Here is a 24,832-nt window from a genome sequence, read left to right as displayed (position 1 = left end):
AGACAGCCCACAGAATGGGAGAAAATACTTGTAAATCGCATATCTGATAAGGGACTTGTATCAGGTGAGTGAAGTACCCTTAACAACTCAATAACAAAAAGACAACCCAATTAAAAGACAAAGGTCATGGTATTTTTAATGCCAAGGTTACAGTCAATATTTTCTTAAATTACTTACTAAGACACAAACTTTTAAAAAGGTTACTTACATGTACCAAGGACAGAAATCTGATTGCTCTTTAAGATTTGCTCCAGTCAGTCCTGAGCAGGGCATGAAGTGAATGTCCTTTTTGGGATTGAAGCCAACTTTTTTCAAAAACGGCACTAGTTTCTCTTTACATTCTTCATATCTATTAATATTTATAAATAACTCAATTATAATGTAAAGCAACTGAACTCTAGTTTCAACACTACACAAATTAAGGTTTAGAAAAACCCCAGGGGAAAAAAAGCATACAGTAACAAAACCATCCTTTATTCCACTAACATGTCTATTAAAAAAAAAAAAAACAGTAAGACATCCAAACTTACCTCTCATTGCTCCAATTTACTGTTGGATCATCCATCTTATTAATAAGCACAATTAAGTGTTTTACACCTGCTGTCTTTGCCAACATTGCATGTTCTCTCGTCTGTCCTCCTTTTTCAAATCCAGTTTCGAACTCTCCTTTCCTGGCAGAGATTACCTATTCCAAGAAATTAAACAGTTTATTCTTACACATTCAGGTACACTCTTCTAGCAATAAAACATCTTTCCTTTTAGTTTTATTAGAAGCTTCTTCCAAGAAAATATAAATAAATTAGTTATAACATACATACTTTTGAACATCACAATGTCTAAATGCTTTAAGATTTTGGTAAATGTTTCTTGATTCCCAATTTTCCAAAATCTAGTATGCCTTTATATTTTAAAATTCTATGTATGTGATTTAGTGCTAGTACACTGACCACCCCCTGCCAAAAAAAAATTGCAAAATGACTGAAGACCTTAAAACGGATAATTTCTTATTCAGTTTTGTACCCACAGTACATTTATTGACTACAAAATGGATTAGGCTTGGCAGTCAGTGGACACTAATTTCTGGCACAGTAAGAGGTAATAAAGGGCAGAGAAAAACTGGAACATTTTCATGAGTAAATCAAATTATGAAGATTTATTGGGCAGATTAGAGAGACAAAAGTGAAAATTGTGACTATGTATATATTATAGTTCACTGTAACCTAAATTCTAGCTTTTAGAAGGTAAATTCAAATGTTTACATTTTAGGATTTCCCTGGTGGCGCAGTGGTTAAGAATCCGCCTGCCAATGCAGGGGACACAGGTTCAAGCCCTGGTCCGGGAAGATCCCATATGCCATGGAGCAACTAAGCCTGTGTGCCACAACTACTGAGCCTGCTCTCTAGAGCCCGCGAGCCACAACTACTGAGCCCATGTACCTAGAGCCCGTGCTCCTCAACAAGAGAAGCCACTGCAGTGAGAAGCCCACGCACCGCAACTAGAGAAAGCCTGCGTGCAGCAACGAAGGCCCAACGCAGCCAAAAAAAAAAAAAGTTTACATTTTAAGTTGGGCTGTTAACAAATACACAGATGAATTGGAAATGTCTTCCCTTACCAGTACAGCCAAATCTGCTTGAGAAGCACCACCAATCATATTTGGGACAAAACTCTTGTGGCCAGGGGCATCTAGAATTGTAAAATGCTTCTTTTCTGTTTCAAAATAGGCACGACCCACTTCTACTGTTTTACCCTTGTCTCGTTCTTCCTGATTTGTGTCTAAGGCCCAAGATAAGTACCTGAAATAATTTTAAAATAAGAATAATACTGGTAAGTACATGAAAGTTTTAAAAACATTCTTCTACCAACATTTAAATCATGAACAAGACTGGGTAGAAATAAAAATTAAATGACTAAAACTTGTATTCTTGTGACTCAAACACTCAGTGCTTTTATATATATCCAGTGTCAATTATATATTCCATAAGCAAACATTATGTATGAGAACAAGCTGATAACAAAGAAAGATTATTTAGTACCAATGCCAATATCACCATGAGTTAAGTAATAATAAGTTCCTTTATATTTCATTTTAAAAATCATCTAGCACAAAGTATAATACAAATAAGGCTGTCTAAGGGTATCTTTCAAAAGTAAAGGCCACTAATCCACCATTTGGGAGCAATGGTTACTTGCTAAAAATTATTTTGACATTTCTTCGCTATATAAGAATTACTTATATAAATTTAAACCATCTCTAACAGTAGGTGTTAATTTAGATGACATCATCTGTATTTCATAGTAAGTAATCCATTTTTTAGTGTTATACTGATTAGGATTTTTTCCCTTAACACAGAAATACGATTAAAAAAAAAAAAAAGACCATCAATGTCCTATTTAGATAAAGCTTGTTAACTTAAATAAGGTTAGAAAGAAGAAAAAAAAGCTGACCCTTTCTCTCACCATGCAAAGGCAACCACTGTCAATAATTCCGTCTATTCTTTTTTCATTATTCACATAATGATCATACCCTAAAGTACTATTATGTTACCTGCTTTCTCCCCAAATTCCACTGTAACATCAGTTCTATTCCTGGTTCCTATAAATTCTATAAATGAAATTTTAGTGGCCAGGTAATGACTTAATTAAATAGATGTTTTATAATTTATCCCACAAGCCTCCTATTATTATCCTGGATGTTTGGATATTTCCAGATTTTCTCTGGGTAAAGTTATGAAGTCATCAGGAACTGATCTACTAGGTAGTATGAGGGGAAGGGAAACTTTTCCTTTGTTATGACACCATTTTAGACCTCATGAACTTACATCTTAGTAGACTACAAAAGCATTAAGTAGGCAGAGTTTCCTTAAAAGTAATTTATAGTGTCATAAAAGTTTACCAAGTTTCTCTGTTTTTTTCTTTAGCTTCTCTTTCATATTTCTCAAGTGTCCTCTTGTCTACCATTCCAGTCAAATACCTGAAGATGTTGAAAGAAAAGAGAAACAACATTTAGTTACTCGCAAATTATTCAGTTGTGAAGTGAGGAAGCCTTTAAACCTCTTTTGAGGGGAATTTGAACTCCACAAAAAGCTACTTTAAAGTACAAGTACCACTGGGGTAGATGTTGAATTAACGTTTCAGTGGAAAAGATATTTACAGTCTCAAATTACTTCCCCCAAGATAATGGGGAAAAAAATAACTTTCCAGTGGAGAATTCTGGCAGACAACACCTTAACTAAGTAGTCATGGCTATTATCACCAGTAATAAATAAAACATACTGAATACTGCTATTTTGTGCGCCCTGATAGGATGCTCTGTTAAGAGCACAACATACCTTCTGTGACATTCTTATCCAAAATGCATACCCTCAATCTAATTGTTAACATCAGTCAAACCCAAATTGAGGAACATCTCATAAAATAACCAAATAACACTCTTCAAATTATGAAGGTCATGAAAGACAAGACTGAGAAAATGTCACAAGTTGGAGGAGACTAAGGAGACGTAACAATTAAATGCAATGTGGAACTCCAGAACAGAAAAAAACGACACTGGTGGAAAACCTGGTAAAATTCAAGTTAAGATCTGTAGTTTAGTAAACAGTATTGTGCCAGTGTTAACTCCCTAGTTGTGATGATTGTACTATGGTTATTTAATATGGTAAAATTAGTTGTATAGCAACTCTGTACTGTTTTTGCAACCTTTCTGTTAAGTCTAAAATTATTTCAGAATAAAAGTTTAAAAAAGCAAATGTAAATACTGTATAAAAGAAAATAATTCCAACTGTTGTCCAAGCAATTATATCTTACTAATACATTTCAATATTTAATATTTTAAAAATATTAGTCAAAATGAGATTATAAATTTTTAAATAATTCTTTAGTAATACCTAACTGCTTCCCTTGACTCAATCCAAATCAAATCCTGTTCTTAGCTTTAGTCTCTATGTGGTGTTCTCTGCAGAGTCATCTACAGTGCATACTTCTAACCATTTTGGTATAGAATCTTGGTGAAATGCCAATGAAAATTCCAGCCCATAAGCAAAAAATATACACTCTCCTAAAACACAGCATCAACTGGGCCTGTCACTTCCTTCCACAGAGCCTTAGGTAATAAGGATTCCTGTGTAACGGCCTGCTTTAGGGTCTGTTGTGGAAATTTTCAAAAGTAATTGGCAAGATTACTGATTAAGATTACTTAACAAGGCAAGACAATGAAGATATGCCCTCTGGATCCTCTGATGACACAGTTTAAAGAAATGAGTCTAATTTAGGAGAGATTAAAAAGACATTTTAATTATTTTTCAATTCTAGAACACATCACTAAAAGTCAACCATGGCATTTTCATACTTAGATACCTTCTATATGTGTGATAAAAAAAACTATTCAGCATGTTAGCCAGACTGTCTGATTAAATCCACATATATTCAAGGAGTTGATGAATGAGGAAAAACCAGTTCCCCAGATTCATTATTCCCAAGAAAATCATATTTAAAGCACACTAAGATTTCTTATAATCTAGGGTTCTATATTTTTATACACAAATCTAAAAGACAGCTATTAGAAATACATTTAATGTTCCATGAGAGTCTTAAGATATTTAACAAAAAATATACTTACATTATTTGTCCTCCAATGGTTGACTTGCCAGCATCTAAAAAGTAACATCATCAACAACAGGCAAACCACAGGTGTAATAAAAACAAAACAAAACACCATCACTATATAGGAATACAACTAAAGTGGTTTAACATCATAATTACAGCTTGCAAAAGCAACTGCAATGATAGAAATTTGGGTCATAAGCTCTGGTTAGTCACCTTCTCCCTTTGAAGCTAAGACCCCCTGCAGCTCTGCAGTGACTTAGCGCTACTTTACTGATAAAGAAAGACTTTAACAGATTGCTCCTTGACCTTCTGCAGCAGCAACAGAATATGAATTACCCAAGAGGAGCCTCGAAGGAGAACAAAAGTAGCCAAAGACCCATGAACTACATTTAGGTAGTCTGCTTTTTCACTTTTAGCCAGTATAGATGTTCCTTTACAAATTTCAAAGGAGTTCTTGCTACTAAAAAAAAGTAGAACGGTGTATCGTCAGGGCAAGGCAGAGATAAGATAAAGGGAAGTAAAAGGGGCACATAATTCCCTTATTTTCTTCTCACTTCTCTCTGACAAGTGAGATTGGCAGAGAATATCTGAATAAATGAAATAGGGTTTTGTTTTGTGTGCTAAACCAGCAAGCTGACAACATCCAGAAGTTACTCCAAATTATTCATTTTTTGCACACACAAAATTAAACTACCTAGTAAAGTTAATACCGCAAAATCAACTGGAGTTCACACAAAAAATATAGGTACATTTTCTATATTAATTAACAGATGTCGTAATATGTTGAGCCATCATCAGTGGTCTATAGACCAGTTACTCATTACATACAAATATACTGAAGCTTATTTTCTTCCAGCTTCGATGCCATCACAACCTTCAAAAATAAAGCACTGGCAATGTCTTGCCAGCTAAAAAAAAAATCTATTGAGGGCTTCCCTGGTGGCGCAGTGGTTGAGAGTCCGCCTGCCGATGCAGGGGACACAGGTTCGTGCCCCGGTCTGGGAAGATCCCACATGCCGCGGAACGGCTGGGCCCGTGAGCCATGGCCGCTGAGCCTGCGCGTCTGGAGCCTGTGCTCCGTAACGGGAGAGGCCACAGCAGTGAGAGGCCCGCATACCGCAAAAAAAAAAAAAAAAAAAAATCTATTGAGTTAAAAATCAAGACATTTTAGGGCTTCCCTTGGTGGCGTAGTGGTTGAGAGTCTGCCTCCCGATGCAGGGGACTCGGGTTCGTGCCCCGGTCCGGGAAGATCCCACATGCCGCGAAGCGGCTGGGCCCGTGAGCCATGGCCGCTAAGCCTGTGCATCCGGAGCCTGTGCTCCACAACGGGAGAGGCCGCAACAGTGAGAGGCCCGTGTAACACCAAAAAAAAAAAAAAAAAAAATCAGGACATTTTAGATTAATTTAGTTCAGTTTCACGAAACACTTCCAAGTAGCTAAATAAGATGTTCTATGTTTGATGTACCCAATAACTTTGGTCATTTCTTATCACTGCTATGAGTACAACTTACCTACATGCCCAATGAATACTACATTTACGTGTTCTTTCTTAGGAGCACCTGGTGGTGCAACCACAGATTTAGGTTTTGGTATTTCCTCTTCCTCCTCCATCATTTCCTGGGCACTTTCCTCTGTGGGCCTTCCATCTCCCAAAGAACCACCCCCTGGCTCTGCTTCACTTATTTCTTCTTTGTGCTCCCATGATTCTTCTGGGGACATTTCTGTCTCCCCGTTTTCTACTGAAATAAGACATTTTAGCTTAGTATTCTGAAAAACGTTTATCATCTGTACTTTAAAACACAGATGCTTTCAAATAACAAATAGAACTTAACATATTCAGTTCCATTTCCTAACCTCTAGTGACACACAAGCAAGAAAATCTCTTTCACAACAGAAATGGACAAGCTAGCCTCCTCACTGCTGACATCAGAGCTCTGACTCAGAGACTAGAAGAGACTATTTTAACGTAGCTTCATCTTCATAAGGACAAACAAAACATGAACAGCAGATCCAACATTCCTAACAGCCCAGTTATTCCATCGTCAAGATGTCCTGACAGTAGAAGAAAGGGGAAGTTCCAAATCAGAATAAAAAAAGTGTGAAAAGATTTAGATCTTTTCTTTTTCCTCTTCAAGTAACAGAACTTTGATATCGACGTTATTAATCACCTTGGGAATATGAAACCCTTAAGGGTAAGAACATTACAAAAAAGAAGAAAATTTTCACAAAGTAAATGGATCAAGTACAACTATTCAAACTGACTTCTGCATTTCCTCCATTCGATTCTTTTATATTTGCCATCAATAAATTTATCATGGGGCTTCCCTGGTGGCGCAGTGGTTGAGAGTCCGCCTGCCGATGCAGGGGACACGGGTTCGTGTCCCGGTCCGGGAAGATCCCATATGCCCCAGTAGCGGCTGGGCCCGTGAGCCATGGCCGCTGAGCCTGCACGTCCGGAGCCTGTGCTCCGCAATGGAAGAGACCGCAACAGTGAGAGGCCCGCGTACCGCAAAAATTAAATAAATAAATAAATAAATTAATTAATTTATCATGGCAGTATTAATGCCCAATTAGTTCTGTTTTCTAAATCCTAACAGCAAAGATTCAGTTTTAAATGTAGGCATTATAATAAGCATAACACTTACATTTGTACCTTAAATCTTGAGAGTGAAAGAGTTTCATATTACTGTATTAATATGGTCAGAAATTTTCTTACCAACAGCTTCTGAAAGTTCCATGCTAACAGCTGAATTTGAACCTAGACAAGAAATTGAGATATAATATATATTTACAAAATAGTATCTAGCTTTACACACCACAGACAACTTAATGTTTTCTGAATTAGATGTTCAAAGAGTCACATCATAGAAAATTACCTTCACACAACAATGACTGTTCCTCTTGAGAAGGTTCCACAGGTGCTGTTTAATAGAAATAACTTCTATTAAAAATTGAGACCTATACATCCATTTTACATACCTTTTAAAATACAGGAAAAATAGAAGTTCAATAACAAAACAAAACCCTCAATAATTCAGAACAATGGCAACTAATTTAGGCTTTCAAATTAGAAGCCTCTGTTTAACTTACTAAAAAATCTACCCATCACAGCCAATTTTAAAACATTTTCAGTAACTAAAATGTATTCACAAAACCATGTTTATTCTCTGAATTTGCTTCATAAACTTTTCCTTTACAGATATTATAAAAGTAATCTGCAGCCCAGCACAGATCAAATAAGTAAGATTCTGCTCAACAAATACACATTACTTCTATAGATTCTCCCTTGGTAGCTCTAGCCCAAGAAGGCAATGATCAGTCCTTTTTAAGATTCTATAATCATATGTATTATCAAGATCCTTGAATAAATTCTATTCAATACCAATAAAATTAAAAGGACATTCATATAGTCTCTGAAATGCATATAGGCCCTTACATCATCTCATAAAAAGTGACTACAATGATGCCAGTTTTGTCATATATTAGAATTCTAAGGTCAAGCAACAATCCAGTTTCCACAAGTGTCATACTGCAAATCTTATGACATCACTGGAAGAGATGTATGTGAAATATACTCTAATACCCCAATACATAAGTTTATTTTTTATATCTGATAAACCTAAATGATACTCCAATATCTAAGTACTCTTGCTTTAAAGAATACACAAGGGCTTCCCTGGTGGCGCAGTGGTTGAGAGTCCACCTGCCGATGCGGGGGACGCAGGTTCATGCCCCGGTCCGGGAAGATCCCACATGCCACAGAGCGGCTGGGCCCGTGAACCATGGCCGCTGAGCCTGCGCGTCCGGAGCCTGTGCTCCGCAAAGGGAGAGGCCACAACAGTGAGAGGCCTGCGTACCGCAAAAAAAAAAAAAAAAACAATACACAAGATGCACAAAGACATCAAAGAATTTGAAGTCACATTAATCCTGCACACCAATAAAGAATAACCTGCAAAACTCACATTTAAAATCATTGCTCAGAGGACACAGGGAGGGGGAAGGGTAAGCTGGGACTAAGTGAGAGAGTGGCATGGACATATATACTCTACCAAATGTAAAACTGATAGCTAGTGGGAAGCAGCCGCATAGCACAGGGAGATCAGCTCGGTGCTTTGTGACCACCTAGAGGGGTGGGATAGGGAGGGTGGGAGGGAGATGCAAGAGGGAGGAGATATGGGGATATATGTATACGTACAGCTGATTCACTCTGTTATAAAGCAGAAACTAACAAAAAAATAAAAAATTCTTAAAAATAAAATCAACACTAATATTATTGTATTATGGAATAGAATCTGGAATTCTACAGCTGCAATTTTATTAGATCTAAAATAACTGAAATACATTGTTGATTTGTGTGAAAAAAATAAAATCATTGCCCAGAAAGTATTAACACCCATAAGTCAACAAAATTTTGGGCCCAATCTTCAATAACATGAAGTGCTGAAGAAAGTAATTCCTGGGAGTTCCCTGGTGGTCTAGTAGTTAGGATTCCAGGTTTTCACTGCCATGGCCCTGGGTTCAATCCCTGGTCAGGGAACTGGGATTTTGCAAGCCAGCACGACATGGCCAAAAAAGAAGAAAAAAAAAAAAAAATGTAATTCCTATCCCTGAAAGGTAAAGGGCAACCAATTTTTTGAGGAAAGAAGTGACATACCAGCCAAGTGTTACTTAGGAGGATCATTCTATGGTAGTGCATAGATGAACCAGAGAAGTAAAGACTACAAGGCAGAAAGACCAAAAACACTACTTATAAAAAGTATGCCATCAGGACAAATAAGCAGTACAATTAGAGGAGGTGTTAAGTGCAAAGATAATGGGAGCAATATCTGACAGGAGTAGGAAGAAAGGAAGTATGAAAAGTCTAAGATGACCCCAACTTATGTGGTTAAGCAGGGTATTTTAACAGAAACTGGGGAGAAAAATCCTTTGAACTCAGTTTGGAAGGTAACAGGAATTGTACTTCAGACGTAATATACTTATTTTGTTTTCCTATTTAAAAAGTTTATAGGTAAGATAAGGAAAAACTACTCAATTTTCAGAGAAAGCCAGGCAGTGCTATAAATGAATCAAGTTCACATACCACCCTAGGGATGGAGGAGGTGGCACAGGGTAGTAGCAAGAGGGCAAAACTGAGCTGACTCCTGGCTTTAAATCCTGGCTTGTCATTTATAAATTATGAGATACAATTATTTCACTGGAATCATGGAAATGGCATGCCATCTGCCAGACAAGATTAAATGAGAGAATACATTTGTATAGTATCAATTAAATAACTTGTGGCACCTAGTAGATATTCAACAAATATGAGTCTCCACCTCCAAACATGACTGAGTATCAATTCAATTCTATCAGCTAACATGTACTGAGTGTCTATTATGGGCTAGACAAGGATAAGAAGCACTCACCAATCCATACAGTGCTGGAGATGGGGGTGAAGTTGGTGGCAAATTACCCTAACTCCAGTTAATTTTTATTGAGCCCTTATGTGCTAACTGCTGTCTCATTTAATTCCCCTGAAGACCCTATGAAATAGATAACTACTATCTAACGTATCAGACTCAACTGGGCTTTTCCAAGTTATGTTAAGTGCCATCTTGCCCTTCCTCAGACAGCCCCTGTTGAAAATCACTCAGAAAAAGTAAACCGAGGGCTTCCCTGGTGGTGCAGTGGTTGAGAGTCCGCCTGCTGACGCAGGGGGCACGGGTTCCGGACACGGGTTCGTGCCCTGGTCCGGGAAGATCCCACATGCCATGGAGCAGCTGGGCCCGTGAGCCATGGCCCCTGAGCCAGCGCGTCCGGAGCCTGTGCTCCGCAACAGGAGAGGCCACAACAGTGAGAGGCCCGCGTACCGCAAAAAAAAAAAAGAAATAAAAAAAAAAAGAAAGAAAAAGTAAACAGAGTAAGTGATGATGTACAAATATTTTAAGGCAGGAAAAGACTGAGATAACTGGTATGGTGGACTCTCCTGTCACTTATTAAGATGACCCAAACTGCAAGTGAGCAATGAAGTAGTACATACACCTGATCACCTAGTTCTAGAACCAACTCTTAAATTTACAAGTATACAATACGTGCATTAGGCTGTAAGGAACTTCTCATGACAGTGACATCAGTCATGAAATCACCCCCATGGATGCATAATGCAAAATTTGTTCACGGTTTTTCAAAATATCTTAACCTTTATAGTATGTTTGTTTTAAGTTTATAAAGCTTACAGAGTCAAGTACCAAAAGCAATTAAATGCTTAATATACACCTCATGATATTATTAAAGGGGCCCCAAATAAGAAGTTGACCATAGTTTTCCCATAGTGGAAAAAAGCTTTCCATGCATTCAGACCACGGATAACATAAACTTAATGGCAATGCTAGAGACATCTGCAAAGTGATAGATGTTTTTGGAATAATGAACCAGAAAAATCACAGATATAATAATAAGATGTTCCCTAAATTTAAGCTTCTCAGTATAGTTGTAGCCAGTCTACACACACACACACACACACACGCAACCCCTTCTTGTTCATTCTACTCTGGTCTTACTCAAAATGCGTATCACATCCAGATTTACTGGCTACTATTGATCCTGGACTTAGAATTCTACTAGGCCCAAAGTCATTTGTTTATGGTTAGCAAACAGGTGACTATTAGTGCTTGATTTCTCAAGTCCTGCATGGTTCATATCTGTTAGTGAAAGAGAAGTAAACCTCCCAAGGAATGAAATTATGGTTTCGTATTTTCCAATGGTATCTCCATGTTCAGAAACATAACCTTATCAAGTGTTCAAAGGAATAATTCTAATTAAGTAGGAAAGTTATCAGAGTGTATGAGTGAATAAAACTGCCACACCCTAAGTTAAAAAGAGAAGTAACTGTGGTAAAATTATTACCACAATTTTTAAAACAAGAAAAGATTTTACCAAAAAACAGTCGGGCAACAGTATTGACTGTGGTTTAACACAGATGATAATCTGGGTCTTAAAATTGCTAGTTAAATTTGATCATGGTGAAATAAGCCAGTCACAAAAGGTCACATGTTATACCATTCCACTTACAAGAAATATTCAGAATAGGTAAATCCAGAGAGGCAGAAAGCAGATTGGTGGTTGCCAGAAGCTGGAAGGAAAGGGGAATGGGAAGTAACTGCTTAATGGGTACAGGTTTCCTTTTGGGGTGATGAAAATATTTTTAAACTAGACAGAGGTGGGGACTTCCCTGGTGGCGCAGTGGTTAAGAATCCACCTGTCAACGCAGGGGACACGGGTTCGAGCCCTGGTCCAGGAAGATCCCACATGCCACGGAGCAACTAAGCCCATGCGCCACAATTATGGAGCCTGCGCTCTAGAGCCCGTGAGCCACAACTACTGAGCCCATGTGCCACAACTGCTGAAGCCCATGGGCCTAGAGCCCATGCTCCACAGCAAGAGAAGCCACCGCAATGAGAAGCCCACACACTGCAACGAAGAGTAGCCCCCGCTCGCCGCAACTAGAGAAAGCCTGCGCGAAGCAACAAAGACCCAACGCAGCCAAAGATAAATAAAATAAATATATATATTAGAAAAAAAACTAGACAGAGGTGATGGTTTTTACAACACTGAATGTACTGAATGCCACTGAATTGTTCACTTTAAAATGGTTAATTTTATGTTATACGGATTTCGGCTCGATTTTTTTTAAAGAATATAAAAAAGTTTTTAAAGATTTGATCATGGATCAAAGGACTTCAACATGGAGACTCCTATTTTGCCAGTTCACAGTACAGCACAGGTTAGTCAAGAACATACATGTGTCAGGTAATGAAAACCATGTTTTAATTCTGGCTACATGTTTTATTTACACAAACGTATGGCCAATTCTTTTTTTTTTTTTTTTTTTTTTTTTTTGCGGTACGTGGGCCTCTCACTGTTGTGGCCTCTCCCATTGCGGAGATCAGGCTCCGGACGCGCAGGCTCAGCAGCCATGGCTCACGGGCCTAGCCGCTCGGCAGCATGTGGGATCTTCCCGGACCGGGGCACGAACCTGTGTCCCCTGCATCGGCAGGCAGACTCTCAACCACTGCGCCACCAGGGAAGCCCCAAACGTATGGCCAATTCTTGAAAAGTGCTTAATCCATATATTTCATAAATAAGCAATTTAAATCTGCACTGCTTTAGATATAAAACCAATCTCTAATCCTCTTTACACACTGAATACAGATATTTAAAATAGCCATCCTAACTAAAATATCTTACGCCTGTTAGCTAAATGGTGTGTTCATTAAAGAAAAAAAACAAAAACTTCAGCGTTGTCACAGAAGTCACAAGTGTCCTACACTGCATGGAAGTGAGAAACAGTGTGACAATTCTGTCCAATACGAGTTTCTACAATGGTGGAAATGTGCTATATCTGTGCTGTGATGATAGTCACTAGCCACATGTGGCTATTAAAGCACTTGCAAGGTAGCTACTGTGACCGAGGAACTGAATTTTAGATTTTATTTAATTTTAAAATTAAATAGCCACATGTACACAGTTCTAGTTCCTCTGAAGGAGTAGTCTCCTCAATTGCGGTAGGAACTTGCCTTATCTGGTTTTCCACTTCTATCCCATTCCCGGTCCACCCCACCACCCCGAAGGGCTAATGAGCTCTCTTCTGAACTCCTCTAGGATATGACCCTTCTTTCAATTATAGATCCACCTACACACATAGCTTAGTTCTTGTTCCCTAGGAGATTATGGACTGCCAGAATGACTGGTTTTCTGGAATATGGAGGCTTTTTTGTCTCTACTCTTGTAATCTCCACAGGTTGGCACAGTGTACTGTAATAGAATAAATATACAGTTAATTTTTACTGAATTAATTCAAGCAGTTTCCGTTAGGGTTCAGCAGAGTAAAAACAATTTTATATGTGCCAATTTTCTAAGAAAGGAGCTAGAGAAACAATATCCAAGAGATGTTAAAGTACAGCTTGAATAAAAAACTAAAATTCTCTAGCACACAGGTGACCATATAGTCTTACCAAAACTGCACGTTGAGGCATTTTTCTCCCACAGACAACACTGTTAAATAGTAAAGGCAGACATCAGAAAGAAAAGCCCACAGAACATATACAAGAGTCCCTGGTTTTGCCTTAACTACCTAACACTCTAAAAATAAAAACACACAATGTTACAGACAGTGGTGAACAGAACTGTTTAAAGTATTCTACATGATTTCCTAAAATGTATGAAGAAGTAATTTCAAAATATTACTTTAAATTAGAGCATTGCCTACTTATGACAATGTCACCCAGCTACTACTGAGAAAGAACATAGAGACGGTGCCATAGTGCACAAACTCATAGGCCCAGTTTCTGAAAAAGTGTCTCAGCCAAAAAGGTCTTTTAATGTCCAATCACAAAGAAACTAGTGGAGTTACTATTACTAGGAATAAGCTTTGAAATCAGACCTAGATTCTCATCCTAACTCCTCCATTTATTCATGGATGTCACCTCACCTGTTTATTTAGCTTCTCTGAACCTTAATTTTCTAATCTGTAAAAATGGGTCAACAGTACCTATACCTCAAGAGGTTGTTGTGAAGATAAGGGCATATTAACCACATGGTAACTGCTCAATAAATTTATTATTACGAGGGCTTCCCTGGTGGCGCAGTGGTTGAGAGTCTGCCTGCCGATGCAGAGGACACGGGTTCGTGCCCCGGTCCGGGAAGATCCCACATGCCGCGGAGCGGCTGGGCCCGTGAACCATGGCCGCTGAGCCTGCGCGTCCGGAGCCTGTGCTCCGCAACGGGAGAGGCCACAACAGTGAGAGGCCGGCGTACCGCAAAACAAAAAAAAAAAAAAAAAATTATTATTACAAGCATTTCAAAGCCCCATAATAATTACAAAAACTTTTAAGAATGAAATAAAGAAAAGCAAATTCCAGGGCCACTCTCTCAGAAAATCCATGCAGGTTGTAGTAATTAGCTCTAGGCATGCCCTTTTCCCCATTATTAAACAGCATGGTGTGGCAGTGAGAGCACTAAATTAGCGCTGGCAAATTTGGATTCTAGACTCAACTGTGTCCTTAAATCTGTGAGTGACCTTAGGCATTCACTCAGCATCTGTAGGGTTCAGTTTCTTCATCTGAAAATGAGGCTGTATTACTGCCAGGTCATTTCTAGCCCTAACATTCTAAGAACCTATTTACTCAGTCACTAAAGCAATGCCACATATCAACCTGATTAGGCTTTTCTGTAGAGTAACTAAAATTCCCCTCTTTTAAAACAAACCTAAAAGATAGTCTTATTTATGATTTATATCCTATCTACTGCAAAAACAATGAGATATTTAATTTCAGATACCACAAAAAAGCACAAAGAAAACAGAAAAACACCCATGTGCAACCAAACTCTGCAAAGAAGATGGACACAGACTACTTAGCAGTACAGCAACCCACTGGAGTTCTATAGAACTAGTCAACTGGGAAATTTCCCCAGGGACATCCTAAGGTACGCACTTTTTTTTTTAATTGAGGTAGAGTTGATACACAATATTACATAAGTTTCAGGTGTACAACACAGCGATTCACAATTTTTAAAGGTTATACTCCATTTATAGTTGTTATAAAATACTGGCTATATTCCCTGTGCTGTACAATATATCCTTGTAGTTTATTTATTTTATACATAGTAGTTTGCTAAGGTATGCTTTTTTTGTTTCAAGTGAAGTGACATACAATTACTTTTTCAGAATGTGGTCTGGAATTTGGTGTGACCACTCTCAAGCTAGGCTAGTGAAAGATGCTCAAAAAATCCTTGCTAAGTGTTTCTCTCACCTAGGAAGTAGAGTATAATGGGCACTGGTTTAACTTAGAGTATTGTAACGACTAGGTTTCCTTAGAACAAAGTCATTTATGGAAAAAACCAACTACACATCTGTAGTCCAGCCACGCTTTGTTAAAATCTACTGAAAACAAGGACACACCTTTTAAGAAGCTTTGGTATGAATCAGCAACTGACAGCTAAAAAAGGAGTCTGAGGACGGCAGAAAGATCAAGGACCTTCAACTAGTAGCCAAATTCTTGCTTCCCCAACATTTCTAAGAACTGTGAATAGAATGATGAAATTCTAAATTAACATGCCTAATAGACAGCCAGAATCACAGTAACTCACTGCTGTTTGATATGAAATAAACAAGCCTCTACTTACAAGTAGTGTAAAGATGACTGATGCTCTACTTTAGCAAATTTCTAACAAACTTAAAGGATGAATTTTATATGTTAATTATAGCTCAAAAAACCCACCCCCAATCTTATGGTATTCACAAAGAACACTTAGTAGAAAATAGATCTTTGGTTTTAAGATTTCACGACTGAATTTATACAAGGGTACCTGTGAACAATTCTTCTCAGCTTTGAAAGCCCTCTACACCCTGTACCTGGCCCTCTTACCAAGAAGTGTCTTCCATTAGAGTAAACTGGGTATCTGATCCCTTTTTAGACTCCTTGAGAAACAGTTCTCCATTTTGGTGGTACCACTTCAAGTGCCTAGCACAGCATCCTGCCTTCTGTAGGCAGGCAAATGTCTGTTCACTAATTGCTATACATATATCTTAAGAAAACCAGAGATTCATACCTCAAAAAATTTCATTCTAATACTGCTAACTCACCCCAAAAGTTTATCAAATCTCTTCTTCCTTCCTTTCTCTCCAATCAGAAAGACAACGCTATTTTAACTTTCCTCCCCAGCAAAAAAAACAAGGCTAAAATCTGTTCTCTACAATATTTCCCTAACTCGCTGTGATATGTTTTAATTGTTATCTTTTCATGCAGTACAATTCCAGAAAAGGTGAAAAATAAACAAAGGACACACACACACACAGAAGCAAAAAGCACTGAATAAAACCTGCTCTAAAGAAGGTTTATTCACATGGGATTTCCCTGGCGGTCCAGTGGTTATGACTCTGCTCTTCCACTGCAGGGGGCACGGGTTCCATCCCTGGTCAGGGAACTAAGATCCCACATGCAGTGACATGGCCAAAAAAATAAACAAATAAATAAAGAAGGTTTATTCCCAATCAAAATTTCTAACAGTTTAAACAGCTGCTCAACATGGCATAGCACTAGCGGATGCCCTCACTTGTTCCCTATATCCTCACACCTGAGCCGTTCCAACATGTAAAATCATGAAACAAGAGCCAAAACCGAATGATCTCTAATAATCAGTAAGTCAAGGTAGGAAAAGAAATAATACTCCAAGAACAATACTTTCTCTAATCTCCTCAACCCACTTATCCCATTCACTGTCCCATCTGAAAAGTCCTTTCTATTAGAATTGTTATTGCAGGCATTTCAGTCACATAGGAAAAGAAAAACAAGTGTCAAGTGGAGAACCATATCTATCATCTATGTAAACTTAACTATCAATCAGCTGGTGTTCTTTAACATAAAGTGTAAGAGCCCTTCAGGACAAAACAACCATCACTTTGACTCTGGATCTTCTCTACTCGGTGGCCCTGAGGAGGTCACCTTTGGGAAAATTCAGTGATTAACAAGCATCCACCAAGTGGGGACGGTAGCACAACTTTGTGAATATACTAAAAAACCACTGAACTTTTAAAAGGTGAATTTTATGGTATGTGAATCATAACAATCATCAAAAAAAAGTCCCTTCTCCACAAGGCATTCAGCAAAAACCAAACACTACAAAACAGAACATTTCTCTTTAAAGTTCAATATAATTCGTTACATTTGGGAGATAAGCCCCCTCTACGGGCTCACTGGGGACTGCTACTTTTATTCTATACCCATTTTACAACCGCAGAGTTTTGAGAGGCATTGAGGGTGGGATGACAGAAACAACTCTACGAACTCTACACCATTACTTTAGAAGCTCTGGCAGTGTCTAAAAGTCCAGATTCTATGGCCTGAATGTTTTGCGTTCCTCCCAAAATTCGTATGTTGAAATCCTAATGCCCAAAGTGATGGTATTAGGTGGGGCCTTTGGGAGGCCTTAGGTCATGAGGGCAGAGCCCTCATAAATGGGATTAGTGCCTTTCTAAAAGAAGCCCCAGAGAGCTCCTTTGCCTCTTCAGCCCTGTGAGGACACAGAAAGAAGTCAGTATGCATTCTGTTATCCAGAAGAGGAAAGAGGGCCCTCACCCATCCAGGCTGGCACCCTGATCTCAGACTTCCAGGCTTCGGAACTGTGAGCAATAGATTTCTGTTGCTGACAAGCTACCAAGTCTACAGTATTTTGTTATAGCAGCCCAATCAGACCAAGACACCAAGTAACCCTGATTAACATTGCTGAACCTGTTTCTCATTTCACACTAAAAAAGACAGAGCAAGACTGAACTTGGTGCAAATTGAAACTGAAAATAAGTACATTCGATCACAGAAAATGTTCTAGCACACACAACCCTTGTCTACATTTTCATTCATTTCAGGGACTCTAAACTACCATCACTTAGCCATTTTACTTGCATCTGTAGAGAACTGCTCTTAAGTGAATTATACTTAATTACACTTACATGAGTTCTACTTAATCATTAATCTGGAAACCTATATTAAAAATTTTCAAAGGAATCCAAGGTCAACACTGAATCCCATGTTCTGACTCAAGACAGCTGGATATAAGCATTAACCAGCAGCCTGCCAGTGAAAGTGAATGACGCTTTGTGCCAAAGCATCTTCCTCTACCTGCTGCTCAAAGCACCACTGAAATTATTTCAAAAAAAAAAAAAAAAAAGAAAGAAGAAAAGAGAGAAAAAGAGAAAACTAGCCCTCTTTCCAGAGAATGACAGATATTCATACTAGACACATACATTTTAAAAGTCGTTCATTCATTTTAAAAGTCATTCATTCTAGTGCTCTACCTCTAGACTCCTTCAAGAGCTCCCCTGGTATCTAGTTTAAAAACACACCCACCACCAATTTCAGCTATGGGTTAACAACAGAAGAAAACATGCTAGCCCTACAGTCCGTTTCCTCAGTATAAAAAACCTGCAAACTTTATGGTTTCCCCTTTGTAAATTTCAACCTAAGTGCTATTTCCAATTTTTTCCCTGCTTCTTCCGTAGTTCTCTGCTCTGATGCTGGTAATTTATGGACCTGAATGAGCTGGAACATGCAATCCAACGGTGCCACATTAACTCTGGACCTCAATTTAGAAAATCCATTCTTTTCCAAACAGACATCCTACAGAGGATGGGTTGTTGTTGTTGCTGTTGTTGTTTTAACATTAACTGGCATTTTGCAGAAGCAGCTGATAGAGTCAGTAACACCAAGATAGGTTTCTGATTAAAAAAAGAAAAAACCGACCACAATGTAGGGACCATAAGGTAGGGACAACCACTTTCCTATACATTCTTACATCTCCAATTTCTAGCAGTGTCACAGAGCAAAGGATTAAAACTGCAAATTGGCAAATACCGGGAAGAGAAAAGACAGTTCTTCTACATAAGAGGTAATGCCTACTTACTCAAGAACGACCACCATTCCAGACCACTGCTCTAAGGATGATGGTCCCTTGATGACTGGCAACTCCAGAGTTAGGAGGGAGGGCCAAAAACTAAAATGGCTGGATAAAAGCAAACTTCATGATAAGGTTTGGGGAAAGAGGCACTTTTAGGAGTTGGTAAGCGAACTAGTTTATGTGGCCCAAAGGACTTGGTCTAAGCAAAGCTAAGCTTCCTTATTCAATTCAAAGGGCAAACTTCAACGGCTTCACACAGTAAAAGAAATACCAGTCAATAAAACAAGCAAATCCGAACTTTGTGCTCACAGACATACTTCCCAAAAACATTTCCCCAAACACGCTTTTTGCCTCTAGAGAGAAAACTGTAGCCAAAGTCTCTGAAGAAACTAAACTCCTAGAGCACTTTTACAATGTCTACTTATCCAAGAAATGCTACAATATAGAACTTTAAAGAGAAATCAAGTTCACTCATTTGACATTCCTACAAAATCAGTACCTGAAAGCATGCCATCACTTAAGCAGCCCCTAAATACTCAAAGAGTTTTGAAGACAACTTAACTCGAAACCACAGAAAGCCTGTCTACTCGCTATGGTCAAAACGACGCGTGACACCTAATAAGTTTGAACAGACTAATTCCTGACACAGGAGCACAGAGAGAGAGTTACACCAAGCAACCTTAATAAGGCAAACGATTTTAACGCAATAAAAATTCTAAACGTGTCACCAACTAAGGAGAAGAGTCCAAATCCCACTTATAAAAAGGGCACACAAATCAGCGTAGCCTCCTACGCACTTTAATGTTAAGTGAGGAACTCTTAACTTTGGGACACTATGAACTTCACAAGCTTACAAAATGCTAAAGGTGAAAAAGATCTATAGATAGCCAACAGTTTCTGCCCCATCGCAAGACTGCAATGCATCCTGGGATTCCTTCAGGACGGTTCGGTGCCGTAGATCTGTTAAATGTAATTACAGTTTCAGTAATAGAAATTGCAGCGAGAGACGCTCTCTCGCCTAGGCCCAAGGTGAAGGGAAAACTCGACCAGTCGTCCTCCCCAACTCCTCATCTCTCTCAACGCCCATCCGGCCGACTCCTCCTGGCTCCATCTGTCCTCGCTTCTAGGCCTCGTGGCACTGACCCGCGGCCGTCCCCCTCTCCGTCCCATACTGTTCCCACTTCCAGCGGGGAAGTGCGGCCCCGGGGGGGAGGAGCGGACACCAGGCCCCTCCGGTGTGCCCGGCACCCTGCTCCCGCCCCGACCGGCCCTCCGCCGCGGTCAGCCTACGCAGTCCGCCTCCCCGGACCGGGGCCGCCCCACCCAGGACAGCGGGCGCCGCTGTCAGCGCCCCACGTGCCGCCCGGCCCCACGGCCACGCGTCCCCGGCCCGGCGAGGCGCGCCCTCGACCCCATCCCGGGCTCCATCCCAGGTGAGCTCCGGCCCCCAGGCCGGCTGCTCCCGCCCTCGCAGCCCGGCTACCTCCCGCGTCCCGGGGCTGCCCCGCGTCCCGGCCCTTTACCCGAAGGGCCTCCCGCGCCGCTGCCGGCTCCGTGGTTGTTGGCGGCGACGCCAGGTGGGGGTGCCGGCGACTGGGCCGGACCCCGCAGGAAGGACGGCACGAACTCGGCGGCGTGGACGTTGGGCACGAAGGGCTTGGCGTTGACGTTGAGTTGCCGGCTGAAGGCCGCGCTGAGGTGCTCACGCTGGGCCTCGGCCGCCGCCGCCAAGGGACCGCCGGCGCCGCCGCACGAGCCTGGCCCGGGGGCTTCCATGTCTGCCTGGTCCCAGCAGTCCGGTGCTGAGTCGCTGCTGCTGCTGCTCCCGCCGCCGCCGCCGCCACCGCCACCACCGCCGCCACCACTGCCAGGATCCATGATCGGGGGGGCCGTGTGTGTGGTAAAGCGAGGGCGGGAAATGGAGGCGGGGGCTATGGGCCGGGGAGGAGCAGGCCGCGCTGACCCAGGGAAGCGGCGAGGCAGAAAGCCCGGGGGCTAGCGGCACAATTCCCGACGTTGTCGCGGCAGCAGCTCCAGTCCCGACTCCGCACTCGCGACGACAACGGCACCAGCGGCTCAACCCTCCTCGTGTGTGCGAGCGGATCTCCTCCCACCCAGCCCCAACCACCTCCGACCGTCTCAGCGCCAACCCCACGCCCGGAGCAGATTGACCCCTCGCCGCTACCCGTACCTTCGCCTCGGTAGTTCTCGGCCCCGGTCAACCCCGTTTCCACCTATGAAGCGCGGCAGAAGGCGGAACTACGAGTTCCGACAGGATCCGCGCGACGCCTCTGCGGTTTTCCCGGGGGCAGACGGGAGTCGGAGTTCGGGGCCGGAAGCAACCGGAAGCGGCGCCGGCTCCCGGCATGCAGCGCGAGGAGGCGGAGGTCTGGTCGAAGCTCGGCGGCCCCACCTGTCACCGGGTGGGGGCAGGGGTGAGAGCGAGCCCTGGTGCGATTCGGCGCAGGGCGGGGGACCGTGAGTCTCTCAGCTCGCGGGGGTGGCCCGCTCCGTCCTGTTCTACACAGGACGCGGGAAAACGAACAGCAGCAGTTCTAAGGTGGAGAAAAAAGCTTTCAACTCCTGAAAATTCCTTCTTTCTCTTTTCACCAGCCCTCTGCGTTCCCTGCCTTACAGTCTCCGCACAGTGTTCTCTTTCTTTCCACCTTCCTCCTCCCCGCCCCCAGCCAGAGTTTGCCCTACATTTCAAAGGCGACGCAGGGCGTCCTTCATTTTCTGTATTCATTTGGTGGAAGAGACAATAAAACCGTGACCCATTACCACTAAAACTGCAAAGTGGCTTATAAAGCGCTCCGGCCCAGGTTCTACTCCGGCAGAGGGGATTATTAACTGGAAACTTACAATGACTCACTGTCTGTATGACTAGTCATTTAAAGCCCTCACTCAAACTTTTCCGTCCCTTCCTCCTCCCGGTCAAGGGCTTTGCAAACTAAACAGAAGTTTGCCATATTCCATGATGTAGCCAGCTGGACCCAACTGACAGGGTTATTTTTGTGCGTCCAGGGTCGTTATACACCTTCAGGTGAGGTGGTTTTCTTTTGAATGGTCGGATTTGCTCAGGTTTTCCCGAAATACTTGATTGACTGCATCTCACGCTGCCAGGTTGCGGTTCCGTAAACATGGGAAAAGAAAAAAAGCGAAAGATAAATACGTAGACCCAACTGCTCGAAGTAGGAAAGTACCTGTTAAGTTTTCTTTTAATTCACCCTTGTGGATCCCAAGACAGAGAAAAACATTGTTGATATTTTTCTGCAAGAAGTCTAGACAGAGTGCAACTAACCTGTTAGCTAGAAATAACAGAGTACAGGGGGGAACACAGAAAGAATGTTTCTTAACAACCTTATGTTAAGGTCCAAAATCTAGATCTAGGTATTAATTTTAAACATCTATTTTAAAGGTAAAAGAGGACTCAGCCTAATGAGACAAATCAAAAACAAAGCTGTCAGTTACCTTTGAAAACCAGTCCTAAGTGGTTTGAAATTGTGTTTAATATTAAATTAGCAAATTTGATGGATGCTTTGTTTCTTTAACACATAACACTTGGGAAATTGAGCCCTATAAATGTAAAGAAACCAGTGACCTCAATTATCACAAGGCTGGCTTTAAGTTTCTCGACAGGTCTGTGGTTCATGCTCCCTGAAATCTTCTGGACATTGATATTTTTTTCCTCCCCACAACAGAGGATTTATTCCTTTGATTAATACAAAAATCTGCTTACAGCCTATTAATACAGTTCTCTGAAGACCCCACTGGATCTTTCTTATGTGACCTGCTTTAAAGTTGGTATTAAGTGATTGCCCTCAGGTTTACAGAGAATTTACCAATGATTGATATAAAAATCAGACCTTCTTTCATATATAGGAGACCTGCCTTGCTATTGACTCAGAGTCACAAGAAGAAGAAAACACAATGTGTCAGAAATAAAGTGCCTAAAGTGACTTCTGACTCAAGATTTGCTCTCCCCAACCTACTCCTAAGAAAGTGTCAACACAAGCAACTGACTCAGATGGTGAACCACACTGTCCTTCTTCAACCCTTGTCATCAGATACCATACTTCAAGAGGAATCACCCGGAGGGCACTGGGTGATCACTCTGATAGGTTAGTTCTTCACATCTAATTAAATTAGCAGAGTTTCTTTTGGTGCTTTTTGTAGGAACAAAGAAACTGCTAAGACTGCAGCTTAGAAAAGTTGATGTCATTAACTGTCCCTGAATAGGATAATTATTCAGGAAAGAGTCCACTCTGTTTTCAAAAGCTTTGACCTGCCTGAGTAGAGACACTGTTCCAAATAGAAAAGGGAGAAGCTCTTTTTTTTTTTTCCCACGTTTTTCTTTTTTTTTTTAATTGAAGTATAGTTGATTTACAATGTCTTGATAATTACTGTTGTGTTAAGACTGGGCAACTTGAGGTCAGAATCTTTTATTCATCTTCTTTATATTTGTAATGCCCAGTATAATGCCTGGCATAAAAAACATTCTTAATAAATTTTGAATGCAGGAATCAGTAGGGAGTCTGGGATGATACTGCCCTTTTACACTCATCTGGGGCTGTTGAGACACAGGATTGTCAACTTTAAGAGATAGTTTTCCAAGGACGTCCTGCTATTCCCTGTGATACACACACAAGGTTAGCTTGACAACAGCTTAACTTTGCAAAGCTATGCTTGTTCAAGTCTGAGCCATTTTACCACAGATATTCCCATCTTCCAATGCAAATCCCCCCTGCTGGCATTCCTAGTCTCAGTCTCTCTCTCTCTCTCTCTCTCTCTCTCTCTCATTCTCTGTGGTCATCCAAGCCCCCAGCTTAGTTATTCTGCCTTTAAATCAGGGTCACAGCATTAGCACCTTTAATCAAATACACAGTAGTTTGTTTTGCTTTTTTAACCTAAGAGTTTATCTTTTATACCTCTGAACATGAGACTGATATGAAAAGTCAAAGCTGTCCCGGGCTTTTAGTGGGTGAAAATGTGCGCACACAAATGGACACTGATGTAGCAGTCCCACTCCTCGAGATGTTTTCTACAGAAATATGAACACAGGTGTGAAAAGCTGTTCTTTCCAGCATTTTTTGCAGTAGCTCCAAACTGGAAACAACCTGAATGTCCATCAACAGGGAAATGGTTAAGTGATGGTGTATCAATATTATGGAATAACATGCAGCTATTAAAAAGAGTGAGAGGCCAACATGGAAATACATGTATAATATATGGCAAAGTAGGGGAAAAGCAAGATATCTAATATGTGTACATTGTACCTAGTGGATCAATGTACCTAGTGGATCAATGTACCTAGTACACTCCTATTTCTGTAAAGATATCTAGCTTTTTTTCCTCTCCCTTGAATGCTCTTTCCCTAGATCTTCACTTCTCTAGCTTGTTGTCATTCAGCTCACATGTTGTGTCCTCAGCTCAGAGACCTCTCCTAGCCACCCTGGCCCTCCGCCAACCCACATCACTCTCTACCATCTTATCTACTTTTAGTTTTTCACATTTTTTCACAATCTGAAATTCATATTCATTCCCATGCTTACTGCCCACCTCTTACTAGAAAATTAATTCCATCAGTCTGTCTTATTCACCATGGAGTTTCCCATAAGGTACAACATTGCCTGCCTGACATGGATAAAGTGCTCAGTAAACATTCAGGAGAGAAGGAAACATATGTATCTCTCTGTATGTTACAAAGCTTTTTAAAACATGGGCTGTTACCTATTAAGCAGTTAAGGGAAGGTGTATTTGTGCGGTGGGATTGGATGTGGAGAGGCGAGCAGCTGGGAGA

At 40.8% G+C, this 24,832-nt stretch overlaps 1 protein-coding gene across 3 annotated transcripts in view; it reads right to left on the bottom strand.

The window, feature by feature from the left end:
- The window catches only part of GSPT1 (G1 to S phase transition 1), a 31,831-nt gene extending 10,635 nt beyond the window's left edge, over window positions 1–21,196 (bottom strand). The window contains exons 1-10 of one of the 3 annotated variants that reach the window (XM_089896149.1): window positions 20,556–21,196; window positions 7,479–7,523; window positions 7,319–7,360; window positions 6,865–7,062; window positions 6,114–6,341; window positions 4,616–4,649; window positions 2,894–2,971; window positions 1,613–1,793; window positions 531–685; window positions 209–349 (exon numbers count right to left, since the gene is read on the bottom strand). In XM_089896149.1, the coding sequence (XP_089752275.1) occupies window positions 209–349; window positions 531–685; window positions 1,613–1,793; window positions 2,894–2,971; window positions 4,616–4,649; window positions 6,114–6,341; window positions 6,865–7,062; window positions 7,319–7,360; window positions 7,479–7,523; window positions 20,556–20,910 (1,457 nt within the window). In that variant the 5' untranslated portion in view covers window positions 20,911–21,196. The remainder of the gene's footprint in view (window positions 1–208; window positions 350–530; window positions 686–1,612; window positions 1,794–2,893; window positions 2,972–4,615; window positions 4,650–6,113; window positions 6,342–6,864; window positions 7,063–7,318; window positions 7,361–7,478; window positions 7,524–20,555) is intronic. The other 2 variants (XM_089896148.1, XM_022552172.3) reach the window with 2 other exon arrangements.
- Window positions 21,197–24,832: the final 3,636 nt, after the last annotated feature.

The sequence above is a fragment of the Delphinapterus leucas genome, chromosome 15 (assembly GCF_059928025.1).
Source record: "Delphinapterus leucas isolate spDelLeu-1000000601 "Yukka" chromosome 15, BTC_Dleu_Yukka2, whole genome shotgun sequence".
Classification (NCBI taxonomy): domain Eukaryota; kingdom Metazoa; phylum Chordata; class Mammalia; order Artiodactyla; family Monodontidae; genus Delphinapterus; species Delphinapterus leucas.
Note: the sequence above shows the minus strand (reverse complement) of the source record. Positions and strands in the feature narration are given on the sequence as shown.